Consider the following 14,164-nt stretch of genomic DNA (forward strand, 5'->3'; position numbering starts at 1 on the left):
CAGTGTGAATTAGGTTTGACACAGTGGAGAGATCCTTGCTTGCAGAGCTTAAAAAAGTCCAGCAGCCTGCCTCGCCTGGCTAGCCTTACCACATCTCTGAAATTCAAATGAGCTAATGACCAGAGTCAGGAAGAGAATGGCTCAGAGTTTGGAATACTGTCCTGCCTCATGACCAGGCAATCTCAAGATAAACTCTATCAGAGGCCATCGAACACTGCGATTTTCTTCACTAATGTGATTCTTTTCTTTTTCTCATGCTAGTGGACTTCTCAGCTTCCTATTACCATTAAGTATACATATGGGGAGTGGCATTTACTAGTTCCTACCACATTCCAGAAGCCATGGTAGCGTTCCAAAGGGGGTGGGAGCGAGAGACAAAGAGAACTGGATCTTAAATCAGGTACAGGAGTCTGCTTATATTTGCATTTATGTTGGATCTGATTATGACACTGTAAATGCAGCAGAACAAAGGTAGCTTTCAGATGAAAGAAGATATTTATTGTCAGTGAATACACTCTGAATCTGAGGCAGCTTTGGAGAGTCAGTATAAACACACGTTCAGAATAAAGCACAATGGATTACTGGTCTCAGCCGTAACATTGCTTTGAACATTTACAATTATATTCATGAGACTTTCCTGAAACTCTTGGTGTCCAGGTGACAGACAAGAAGGGAGGGGAGAGGAGAAAGGTAATAATGCTGACCATGTACTGTTCACAAGGCATCAAGCTACACACTGTCAGCCTGTTACTCTATTTTATTAGCATGACCTTTATAGGAAGAATGTATAGTGACTTCCATTTTACAGATGATGGCTGACAGGTGGTCAGAGCCCTAGCCCTTTCCTGCAGACACTGCAGTATAGTGTTAAAATCAGACTCTGGAGTCAGTGTGAATCTGGTTAAAAATGCGACTCTGCCTCTTAGCAGCTATAGCTTGTGGGCCAGTCACTTCAGCTCTCTGAATTAAATCTCCTTATCTGTAAAATGGGAATAACAGCACCACCCACCCCACAGGGCTGCTGTCAGGCTGTAATGAGATGGTGTTTATAATGTGCCCAGTGGAAAGTCTGGCACACAGTATGTGTTTAATTAATGTCTCAATAGTGTTAAGTTTTAGAGTACCCTGGCCATCAGATAGGCTGCCCCCTGATTCCACAAGGAGTAGGATGGGAAAATAACTTGAGTTTTACAATTATTTTTTTTTAGTTTATTTTGAGAGAGAGACAGAGAGAGCGAGTAGGGGAGGGGCAGAGAGACAGGGAGAGAGAGAATCCCAAGCAGGCTCTGCACTGTCAATGTGGTGCCCACCACAGGGCTTGAATTCACAAATAGCAAGATCATGACCTGAGGTGAAATCAAGAGTTGGACGCTCAACTGAGTCACCCAGGTGCCCCAAGAACTTGAGTTTTAAAGGGCAGAACCACTCACACACAACCTCACTGACGTGCAGAAGCTTACTCCAAATCAAATCACAAATCACTTTATGGAAACTTAGTGTAGTGCCAACCTTGTTTTGATAGTAAAGATTACCCTCAGATTATCCTGTATAGAACCTTCAGGTGAGGAAGAGAGAAGAAGACAAAGAAGACAAAGAAAATGAAACCAGAGAACCTTGACCTTGGAGCGGACCTTTGAGGTCATCATGCCAATGGCCCTCGAACCCAGGTGGTCTTTGGGACTGCCCGGGATACAGCTGAGAGGGGAGAAGGTCCCCTGGCTTTGCTCCTGCATGTTCAGAGTCAGTGATCTGGGGACAACTGAAGACGTTCCCAGAGTCTGATGATCATCCCTGTTTGGTAAACCGTGACCTAGTTCCATGTATCTTTCCTGCTCCACCTTCTCCCAAAGCAAAATGGAAAACTCACCTGTGCCCAAGGCACCAGCAGCTTCTACAGATTCCTTGACAGGTTGTTCTCTAGAGTTACTGCTTACTCAGAGTTTGCTTTACAATGAAGAGTCAGATGAGTATACCAGATATTCTACTTTAATGCAAGCGGAAGGATAGTAAAAACATGAATTCAAGTCCAAACACTACCACCTACCAACTGTGTGGCCTCAGGCACATTGCTTAACCTCTCTGACTTCAGGTCCCACATCTCTAAGATGAGGTTTGTTTCAGTAGCTACATGATAGGTGTAGCTCGAAGATTAAGTCAGCCAATACAGGTAAAGTGTCCCTGGAACACAGCAAATGCTCAATCAATGTTTGCTGCCCTTATTCCCATTCCAATGGAATTGGTTCCTTCGCCTAACACTGTACACAACTAACACTGTCTCACCAAACATTAGCCAAAGAACAGGAGAGGGACATCCACAACCCTCACCCCCAAGAGGCGAAACGTGTCAAAACACAGAGGCTTGTCAGGAGGGTAGTGCCTGAGGCTCCTGTGGAGTGCTTTCTGATCCCATAACTGAAACCCCATGACACACACAGATACAATCAGATAATGATGGCAATCAATAATGATAACAGAAATTATTATTTATTTTCATAAACACAGACTATGTGCGTCCCGCTGAGTTACACACATCACATGCCAGCATTCGCTTTCAGGGCAGTCAATCAATGGGAAATCTCAATATCCACCCACGGAGGCAGGAGGGGGAGGGATGGAGGCAAGGCTGAGAAATGACCCCCACCAGAGTGACACATTCACACAGTTAATCTGATCCAGGGGGCCATCCGGGGGCCATTGCAGGCCTGTGAATATGGAACAGGCTTGATTGATTTTCACTGCAGTAGCTAAACTCTTCATTGTTATTTGCAACAAATATAAGGAAAGGGGAGATGAAACTGTAAAAGGATTGGATATTACGTCCCCAGAGCAGCAATAAATCACAAAATGAAGTCTCGAAAAATTAAAAATGGGCAGGGGGAGGCTGTGTCTGTGTCCTAAGAGGCCTTGGCTATCAAAGCATAAAACCAAAATTAAAACCTGGGCAGTGTTGGCCCATCGCGACTCATCCTGTAACTTGCCTTAAAAGTGGCCTGGGCTCACCCGTCCTCCTGTAGTGAGCATCACCATGTGGGCATCACAGAAGCAGCAAGAAAACCTGGGGTTGTGTCTGCACAAAGCACAAAGTGTCTGCTTCTCGAGCCTCAGTTTCCCCCTTTGATAATGGGGAGAATTACATCCATACCACTAGAAAGAGGAATGTATCTATTCATGTCCTTCTTGCCATCCAGGATCCTGGGGAGCATCAAATGAGATCCCCAGCTTGAAAGAACATCTATCCTTCAAGATGCATCCTGGAAACTCCATCCCAATCCTGCACCTCTTCCCTTCTGTTCTTTCCCCAACATGGCATATTTCTGTGCTCTTCTTAGGACATTTATCCTACCCAGTGTTTCTCAAAGGGTGGCCCAGGCATCTCATGCATCAGAACCACCTGGGGGTTTTCCAGGAGGGGTCTCATCAAAGACATCAGTTGGTACCATTCAGACTTCCTAAACCAGAATCCCTAGTGATAAAGCTAAGGACTGTGTGCTACAGAGCATACCAGGTGCCCTTGAAGCACTCTGCAGTTTAATAACTACTGCTTCAATTAATTTCATGTTGCACCCACTTGCATTGGTCCCCTCCTTTCTCTCGAGGGAAGGGAGTGTGTTTCGCTCATCTTTGTGAGATCTACTTGGTAGTACGTACTTAGCACGGTGCTTGACACACAGGGGGCACTCAGTAAATAGGATACAAATACATTAAAAGTTCTACGTGTCAGATGTTATCACCCTTATTGTTGTCAGGATAATGGACCACATAATAAATAGTCCTGTGTAATGGTAACTGGTAAGACCTCTGGGGTCAGATAGACCTGCACACCATTCTTGGCTTTGCCACTAATTATCTGTGGAGCCTTAAGCCAGTACTTACCTCCTTGAGCCTCTGTTTACACATCTGTAAAATGGGCATGATGCCTAAGGCATAGGATTGTGATGAAGAAAGAATTGTAAAACATATATTACACAGCTCAGCCTGGAGCCTGTCACTAGGGGAGGCTGAACAAATGTAGTGGCTATCAGTACACTTAAACCACTGGTCTATTTAATCAGTTCTTTAGAAAACAGATCAGGTAGTGAAACTAGTTGTTTCACAGAAAGAATCATTTCTGGGAAAACAGCTATTCTGTGTAGTCAGCCTTACTAACCCCATGACCTGTTAGCCACAATCCCTGAGAAGACCCTTTCAGAATTCAGAGCTAGCAAACGCTCTTGCTGACTGGCCATGGTTTTAGACTGTGGGTAGGGGGATATGCAAATAGCCACTGATGAGATTTGCAAACATCAGGATCATTCTATGTGGAAAAACATTAGCCTAGGAAGTCACAGGTGTGTGTCCTGAGGCTGAGAGGAAGACAGAAGTAGTCACCAGCAAAAGGTACGTGCATAAAACAGGATGTCATTTAATTTTTCTGTCTTTAATCTTTCTAAAAAACAGTGCACCATTGTATGCCCACTCTGTGGCAGAAAAGCCTTTGTGACCCTCACCCATGTTCCTTCCTCCCTACCAAAGTCAAGCTCATACATTAAGAAAGCTTTGCCCCTTTGGGGTGCCTGGGTGGCTCAGTCGGTTAAGCGTCCGACTTCAGCTCAGGTCACGATCTCGCGGTCCGTGAGTTTGAGCCCTCCGTTGGGCTCTGGGTTGATGGCTCAGAGCCTGGAGCCTGCTTCTGATTCTATGTCTCCCTCTCTCTCTGCCCCTCCCCCGTTCATGCTCTGTCTCTCTCTGTCTCAAAAATAAATAAACGTTAAAGAAAAAAAGAAAGCTTTGTGCAAGAATTCTGAGAAACACAAATAATGCAAGTGCCCTGCCCTACAATCATGAATTAGTATTTTCTTAGAAGACAGAGGCTATAAGAAATCATCATGAAACTTGGGAGTCAGATAGACTAGGTTTGAATCCCAGTCCTGGCAATTTCTAGCCATGAGATCTTGGGAGAAATCCTTGTCTACTCTAAGACTCCATTTCTACTTCTGTGTAATGCATTCAATTAACAAATACATGGCCGACCATGTGCCACACACTCTTCTAGGTGTTGGAGCTGCGGGAGAAAACACAACGTGGTTCCTTTCTCTTGGAGCCTACATTTGAGTGGAGGTGGAGGGGCAGCAGAAAATGGACAAATGGTTTCTCAGGTAAGGATACAAGCTAACAAAAGAGGGGGAGGGTAAAGCCACCGAGAGTGAATGGGAAGATGTGAGTGTGCAATGTTCCCTCTGGTATTCTAGGGGAACTTCTCTGAGGGAGGAAGGCTCTGGATGGTCCAGAGAGAATAACAGAATGTCCCTGGCAGAGTTACTGTTAGAACTACTTGGTACAGAGATGTGAAACGCAGCACCTGGCATATAGTAAGCATGTAATAAACATGGCTATTATTATTATTATTAACATTAGCTGTAAGGAATATTTAGATAAAATCCATTAAAAAACAGGAATTCATTACATCCCCTTTATTTTTGGGAGAGGTTACGGCAAGTCACAGCTTGGTAGATCACACCTTCTGAAATCTCTATTTATAACTAGTTAAAAAGCAAATTCCAATCTGGCCTAGGTTTCCAGGACACTGGAAGCCAACCATAATGAGGTGAATAATAACTCCAGGCTCATCCTGCAGGGAGAAATATGCTAAGTGTGATTTCTCACCACTCAGCTCCCATCTCAGGCTGATGAAGTTACTTGAACTATGAGTTTCTGTTGCCCAGAAAGGGGCTCTGAGGGTTTCTTACCTCTGGTATTGGGAGGCTGGGAAAGAAGGGCAGGAAGAATCATGCTAAGTAGAACTGCAGAAGACCTCAGGGTCATTGCTTCTGCATGCTGAGGTCAGAGATCTGGAAACTCACTGTGTATGAACGTGTGGGTAAGAAAGAAAGAGGAGTGGGTGGAAAGGGAGAGAGAGACAGACAGACACTATCCTGGAATAATAATGGCACTAATTAAGAAAAAAACATTTCAAATCCTCAAATGTCTGTGTCTAAGTGTAAGATTTTTAGTCCCAGCTCTGGAATAACCAGTTGGCAGACAATGGACAAGTCACTTCTCTGAGTCTGCACCAGGTTTAAGGGCTCAGGTCCAAGAGCAAAGTAGGTCAAGATTTGATTCTTAGCCCTGCATGATCTTGGGCATATTACTTAACCTCTCTGAGCTTCATCTGTACAATGAGTATTTAATGGCGAACCATACGTCATGTGGTAGCTAGTGCAGAAAGAGTGTGCAGTATGATGCATGGGATATAATAAATGCTCAGTAAATACTAGATGCCAGCATTTTCACCGGCCAAATACTTATCCTTTCTCACTGGCTGTTCTGAAGATGAATCAAGGGATTAGGTAAAAAAAAAACCACTTTGTGATATAAATGGCATTTTATAGCTATAAGGTGTTATTAAATTATCATTATGATTATTGCTTTCAATGTTATGATACTGAGCAGGAGATATGGTTTTCACAGAAGTGCTTCTCATAGTCTCTTTGGGTAATGAGTGACTGGATTGAAAAAGCTATCTTCCATGAAAAAAGGGAAAAAAAAGCCACATTCTTGCTTTGAAAAGCTGAGCCTCCTAGCACTGAAACAGATCAGGTTCATTACTCAATGAGGATTAATTAGCTGTCGGGTATTATTAAACGTTCTCACTCTCAAGATCCACATAGAACTGGAAACTATGAAAGTGAGCGAGAGGTAATCATTAGACAGGGAAGGGGGAAAAGCTACAAATGCTGGTAATGCAAATTTTGAGAGAGGAGCATGTTAGTAAAATACAGGCTGATTAATATCACGTCAGCTCATTTTCTGTTTGGAGTCATTGTTCTGAATCCCAGGTCTTCAGAGTTGCTTGGGTTTTTTTTTCTCCTACTACTGGGATCAAAAAGGAAAGGAGGCTGGTCTTTTCAGTGTTTTCATCCAAGAATGCTGCAGGGTGGATGATTACACTGAAACACAGTATATTTGAAAGCCTAGGAAAGTAGATGGGGTGAAATCGAATATGGGTAATTACAATATTATAGCAAATGTGTCTCTCAGGTTGGTACAATAACTATCGAAATGATTGAAAAGTAGCAGAGGCTCATAAAAAATGATAGCTCAGGGGAACCTTAAAAGATGATAGAATCCAGTGACCACAGACCTACTGTCTTAACTACAGGGGCTTGTGTTAAAGATGTCCATTCCTCAAGATCACTCAATTTGCTAAAGGGAATCACTGGGGCTGGGGCCCAGGGATCTGAATTTGTAACTAGGACCATGGATAAAAAGCATGGACTATGCAGTCCTCTGTGTGGCAGCTTAGAAACTAGCATGGAGAGAAGAAATGTGATTCACTGGCCCAGGGTCACACAGCTGGTTAAGAAGAAAGCAAGAATCAGAACTGGGGTTTTCAAACTTCCAGCCACACCTCAAGGCTTCCTTCCATGTCTGGTATGTACAAAATATACTTCATAACATCACTGTCTCACCATAGGGAGAATCTCTGCTCTAAAGTAAACATGCACATAGGCCTTCTCTTCATCATGGGAACAACATCTCTGAGTAGCTAACCACAGATGTATGAAGTCCCATAGGATGCCACAGCCAACAGGAATTCATTGTGGGAACTACAGATGGCATCTGAGAAAGTCCATTCACAGAGAAAACAAGGACAAGGTGACATGTGGGCAGAAGTTCATGTCGTGAACCCCCCAGTGGCACCTAAGCCATCTGTGTTCCTTATAGGATTGCAAAGTTCCAAGGGGCTACAGATGGTCTTACTCCCTTTGGATAGGCAGCAGACTGTCTGCCACTTATTAGACATCAGTGAAGAGTTTGTGGAATGAATACCACCGTATAAAAAGTATATGAAAAGGACAAGAATATACATTTTTTCCTGTCAGTAGGGAGTAGTAACAGCCATGATAATGATAATGATGAAGATAATATTAAACGGCCAGCAGGGAACTAACATTATCGAGTGTTATGTGTGAGTGACATTGCACCGGCTAACATTTCATCATGCACAATAGAGCATGGGATCCTTGCAAAACTCCTGGGAGGCAGTGAATCCTTGTAATGCACATGGGACTTTGGAGGCATAAAGAGTTTGGTTCATATGACCAACGTCCCTGGCTGGAAAGCAATAGAGCCAAACTTCTAATCCAGGGCAGACTGACTCAAGGTCCATACTCTTCACTACTCAACCCTCAGGTCTGCAAAACCTCTGAGCATTTAGACCATCAGCCCACTCTGATACAGAGGACTTGCATGGCCATTCTTCAGGCTGAGGAAGCAGGTTGATGAGACGAAGCTGAGAAGCCAATGCTTGTTTGCTCAGAAGAAGCTCAAAGAAAAACTAGGTAACCACAAATACTGGGTAAACACATGATAGCCTAGCACTGTGGCCAGCACTGAGCCTGTGCTCAAAAAGTACCCACTGGGGGCGCCTGGGTGGCGCAGTCGGTTAAGCGTCCGACTTCAGCCAGGTCACGATCTCGCGGTCCGTGAGTTCGAGCCCCGCGTCAGGCTCTGGGCTGATGGCTCGGAGCCTGGAGCCTGTTTCCGATTCTGTGTCTCCCTCTCTCTCTGCCCCTCCCCCGTTCATGCTCTGTCTCTCTCTGTCCCAAAAATAAATAAACGTTGAAAAAAAAAATTAAAAAAAAAAAAAGTACCCACTGAATAAAGAGAGGAACAAATGAATTAATGAATTAATGAACAAATAAACAAGCAAGGTAACCAGGCACATGCTGATCCTTCAGGTCCCATATCTGCTTCTCAACCTATGGTGACAACCTCTTTTGCCTACATGTACTACACTGTCTCTCTGATCTCAGTTTTTGGTCTTTAGTAGGGCAGCTGGTATCTGAAAACACATATTTGAAAGGTTTGAAAGTCCCTTGGGGCTAGGGCTGGTCTCAAGATGTGGATCTGGGAATGCTGTACCATTCACAGTATGCACATCTAAAACCAAACTCACCACCAACCCCTGAACCACTTTACCTTGTGTTTAGAGAGCCTTCCCTTAAAATTTTGCTCTGAGAAATACATTTCTTAAAAATTTTTATTAAAAAAAATTTTTTTTAATGTTTATTTATTTTTGAGACAGAGAGAGAGAGACAGCATGAGTGGGGGAGGGTCAGAGAGAGAGGGAGACACAGAATCTGAAGCAGGCTCCAGGCTCTGAGCTGTCAGCCCAGAGCCTGATGCAGGGCTTGAACTCATGAACAGTGAGATCATGACCTAAGCCAAAATCAGACGCTCAACCAACTAAGCCACCAAGGCACCCCTATTTATTTTTGAAAGAAGAGCAAGAGAGAGAGAGAGAGAGAGAGAGAGAGAGAGAGGGCGCAAAAGCAGGGGATGGGCAGAGAGAGAGGAAGAGAGAGAATCCCAAGCTAATAGCACAGAGCCTGACAGGAGGCTGGATCCCACAAATTGAGAAATCATGACCTGAGCTGAAATCAAGATTTGGACGCTTAATCGACTGAGCCACCCAGGTGCCTTGAGACATCCATTTTAAAAAAAAAATTTGTTTTTAGGTTTATTTATTTATTTTGAAAGAGAGAAAGAGAGAGCAAGCATGAGCAGAGGAAGGGAGACGGAGAAGAGAGAGAGAATCCCAAGCAGGTTCCACACTGTCAGCGCAGAGCCTGACATGGGGCTCAATACCACAAACTGTGCAATCATAACCTGGGCCAAAATGAAGAGTCAGATGCTTAACTGCCTGGGCCACCCAGGTGTCCCCAGAAATCCATTTTTAATACCACTTTCCTATGAGACCTTTTCTGATCTCTAGAACCAAATATAATTTCTTCACCCTTTGATCAAACTGTAACTCTCAGACACTTACTGCATTTAACTTACTCTATTTACTGTCATAAGCATTTTTATAGGAGACCTCCAAATCCTTTCCTTACCAGACTGTGACTTTCTGGAGGGCAGAAAGGGAGCTACTCAGACTGACAGCAGAGATCATATACTGACTACCAGCCATGGAAGGAGGGCACATTTTTAGTGAAGTATGAGGTTCACCGTTTAAAGTTTAGTAAGTATGAGGTTCACGGCTTCACAGACAGAGAAACTAAACACAAATTGCATGACTCAAGTTCAAAAGGGTTAGGTGACTACATGAGATTCTACGGAGTGGCAGAATTCAAACCCAGGCCTATGAGATCCAGAAGTTCACGTTCTGAACCATGAAACCCCAGCTTGCCACGTGGGTCATCCCATCCCCTATGCCTTGAGTACAGAAACATTTTAGAGAACATGAACACACAGAGGCTAAGCATATAGTAACTCATGGCAGTGGCCACGTGGGCGAGTCCTAGGGGGTTAAAAGAAATGCATGAATCTGTAGTCATCAGAGCCTGGCCCCTGTCTTGCCCGCCCCCCCCCCCCCCCATCTGCCACCAGACACTCAGACAGGTCGAGCTCCCACTTCACCTCCTTTACTCACATGTTATAGTTGCAACCAACCTCTAGCAGCAACCCACATGCGGCTGAACCCAGGAACCCTTCCCCTGAGCCTGGTGGCCAAGAGAAGTGAAAGGCAGTGGCCAAAGCTGCCGCTGGGCTTACCCGCAAGGTTGTGATGGTGGCAGGATCCCGGAGCCGGCCCTCCTCATCTTTCAGGTTGTAACCTTCTGGCCTCTTATCACGCTCGCTGACTTTCCACAGCTTCACAGTTTTATCTGTGGAGGGAAACCAGAGCAAATCAAAATTACAGTGAAAATGAGCTTGAAAAGGAGTCTTCTATGTGGATGGTGGGGGGCGGGGGTTGGGGAGCAGAGAGAGGTGGAGGTAAGGATGGAAGGAAATGCTACAGAAGCTGGTTCATATCAAGGGTTCCGAGCATAAATCTCACGTCATTGGAAGGCAGAGCTCATGTTTCAAATCAAAAGTATACACTGTGCTGAGACCAATGGTTTTCCTGACGATGGCCTATGAAATTTAGAGCTTACACATTATTTTGGTTCATTCAGTAAAAATATTTATTGAACACTGAATCAGAGCAGCTACATATACAGAATTAGCTATGTAACTATGTTATCAGCATTCGCTATGGAAAATGTATTTAATGTTCATAATAACGCTGAGAGGTAGATATTCCCATTTCAGTCCCATCCCACCAAGCACTTCCTTACCATGACCTGAAAGGCCCTCCATGAGCCACGCCTGGAGTTCCTCATCCTTTCTGGTCTTACCCTGTGAGCCCCAGTCACCCTGCGCTCCAGCCATATGGCTTCTTTATAGCTCCCTGTTCACATTATCCCCACTCCAGCCTTAGGCTTCCCATGAGCTGTGCCTTTAGCCAGGAAGCCTTCTACCTCTTCGTCACGTGACTTGTTCCTTCACTTGGCTCTATTTGTGTCCCATGCTCAGAGGGGCCTTTCTGAATCAACCTGCATCAAAATGTCCCCACCATTCTCATGCTGCTCCCCCTGCTTTATGTTTCCTCCTAGAACATTTCGCTATCTGACAACATATTTGTTACGCCTCCCTCACTAGAACATAAAATCCCTGGAGGCAGGGATTCTGTCTTGTTCATCACTACACATCCAGCACCTGTAACAGTGCCTGGGACACAGAAGATGTTCAACAAATATTAGTTGGGTGAAAGAATGAACCCCATATCTACAGAGTGCATCTTGCTAGCAATACTCAGAGATAGAAAATGGTAGGATCATTCACCAAAATGCTCCTCTCCCATTGCAGTCTCCAGGCTTGGAGTCGCCAGCTGGAAACGACCTTTTGCAACTGTGTTCTGTTCCAGCACTTTACAGTACTTGCTGATACCTGTAATTCTCTACTGCAATAAAACAGGGCAAGATCTCCAATGTCTACAGGGGTGAGGCGGGCCAGGGGAATGAGTGAGAGGGGCTGAGGGTTTGGAAGGCAGGAGATGGTGAGCTCCATCTGCAGCCTTTCGATCTGTTTCCTAAGAAGATGTGTTTGGGCCAAACCGAACGTATGTGTGGGTCACGTGCCCTTTGCAGGCTTTCCTGAACAGGTCCTGCATTCATTATTTGTGCTTGCTCTAGCTTTTCTTGTGCAGGGCAGGGACTCAAAAGCCTTCTCTGTATCTTCCTCTGCCTGCACAGGGTTGGCTTTGGAACCAGACAAGCTTGGGCCTCACCCCAACTCCAGCCAGCCGCGTGGCCAAGGACCAGGATTCCTGCGTAGTAGGTGCCCAGTATCTCTTCAGTGAGAAACAAATGGGCGCAATAGTTTTTTCAGGAAAAGGAGTACAGAATGCCTAATTAAATCTGAACTTCAGATGAAGAGCAAACGACTTTTTAGTATAAGTATGTCTCAAATATTTCAACCTTACAAATAAAGACACTTAACTTCTCTATGCCTTAGTTTCTTAAATTGTGATTTGGAGAAACAGTGTCTTCCTCATGGGGCTCTTAGAAGGACTGAATGAAACCCAGTGTTTAACGTAGGGTTGGGGTGTCTAATAATGGTTGACAAATAGCAGCTGTTACTCTAATTTGCAAAGTGGCCAACTGTTCTTTGACGACAACCTGTTGTTCTGACAGCATTAGCTTCATCCCGTGATCATGTCAGCACACCCTGTTTCTTCCATAATACTGTTGGAAGAAGAGCCACACCTCACCCAGCCTGTCCCAGGGTTCCCTTTTTCCTTTGCCCCCTCATCTCACCTCCCCATGTCTCCCCACCAAATGCCTCGTCCTCAGAGGTTTGACATGCATCCCATCCTGAGGTAGGCTTTCAGCAACAATTTGGCTGCTTTAACAGGTAAGTGCCGCTGTCTCCTGTTCTCTGGGGAGGACTCAGGCTGGTCATGTCTACTGGCACACGTGGCATGGCAGCCAAGTGTAAGATTGGTGTGCTCTGAACTGTGTGCCCCCTCTGGCTTGTACTGGGATGGAAGGCAAGGAAGCCTTTCCTAGGTACTGAGTTGAATTCAGATCGTCCTATCTGTATGCCAACGTTCCTCTGGGCCTCCCTTCTCTGGATATCCTGTTATAATACTGCACTGCATGTTAGGGTCAGAAACTGAAACAGAGGCCGTATTTATACAGTCACTTGATTACTGACTGGTCAGCTGTGACTCTGAAAAACACAGACCAGTGACTTTTAACACCAAATACTTTCTACTGCTTGGCTTTGGAATATATCCCGTCCCGTTTGCAAGGCAATTCTTCTATTTTTCTTTTTTTTTTTTTTTTTAATTTTTTTTTTTCAACATTTATTTATTTTTGGGACAGAGAGAGACAGAGCATGAACGGGGGAGGGGCAGAGAGAGGGAGACACAGAATCGGAAACAGGCTTCAGGCTCTGAGCCATCAGTCCAGAGCCCGACGCGGGGCTCGAACTCACGGGCTGCGAGATCGTGACCTGGCTGAAGTCGGACGCTTAACCGACTGCGCCACCCAGGCGCCCCTCTTCTATTTTTCTTATTACAAATGACACATTGCTACACGGAGAAATCATAGGTAAAACACAAAAAGCAAGAATCAACTATACCTCCTCCAGTCAGGGACAATATCTGTTTTGCACAGATATTTGCGGTATTTTTTTCTATGCATTTTTGGGGGATGGGTACGAACCTATTGTAAGACTGCATGTACTGGTTTTGTATTCTCTCATTTTATCCTTCTTTCATTATACATGTGGTAAATATAATTGCAAAAAATGAAAATAAGCTGGAAAGTAAAAAAATAAAATAAAATCTCCCTCAATTCCACTAGACAAAGATAACTATTAGGGAAATTTTGTGCACATCCTTTTGTTACATTTGATGTGTAATTATACAACCTTTTCATATATGTAACATGCTATGCATAGTTTATAATATGCCTTTTCCTAACCATATCTACCCATGTTAACATATATTCTTATAAAAATATAATTTATAATAGTAAGAATTTGTTAACAATTAAAGTTCTACTATTGGGAGATTTATCAGTAAATTAGAAAAATGATACAAGGAAATGCCATGCAGTCGTTGAAAATGCAGTGGTTGGGGCGCCTGGGTGGCGCAGTCGGTTAAGCGTCCGACTTCAGCCAGGTCATGATCTCGCGGTCCGTGAGTTCGAGCCCCGCGTCAGGCTCTGGGCTGATGGCTCAGAGCCTGGAGCCTGTTTCTGATTCTGTGTCTCCTTCTCTCTCTGCCCCTCCCCCGTTCATGCTCTGTCTCTCTCTGTCCCAAAAATAAATAAACGTTGGAAAAAAA

At 44.5% G+C, this 14,164-nt stretch overlaps 1 protein-coding gene across 12 annotated transcripts in view; it reads right to left on the reverse strand.

Annotated features, from left to right (window-relative positions):
* PPP2R2B (protein phosphatase 2 regulatory subunit Bbeta) overlaps positions 1 to 14,164 on the reverse strand; it is a 425,245-nt gene that overhangs the window by 89,867 nt on the left and 321,214 nt on the right. For all 12 annotated transcript variants that reach the window (XM_047868760.1, XM_047868769.1, XM_047868802.1 and 9 more), the window contains one exon: positions 10,540 to 10,652. In XM_047868760.1, the coding sequence (XP_047724716.1) occupies positions 10,540 to 10,652 (113 nt within the window). The remainder of the gene's footprint in view (positions 1 to 10,539; positions 10,653 to 14,164) is intronic.

This window comes from Prionailurus viverrinus, chromosome A1 (genome assembly GCF_022837055.1).
Source record: "Prionailurus viverrinus isolate Anna chromosome A1, UM_Priviv_1.0, whole genome shotgun sequence".
Classification (NCBI taxonomy): domain Eukaryota; kingdom Metazoa; phylum Chordata; class Mammalia; order Carnivora; family Felidae; genus Prionailurus; species Prionailurus viverrinus.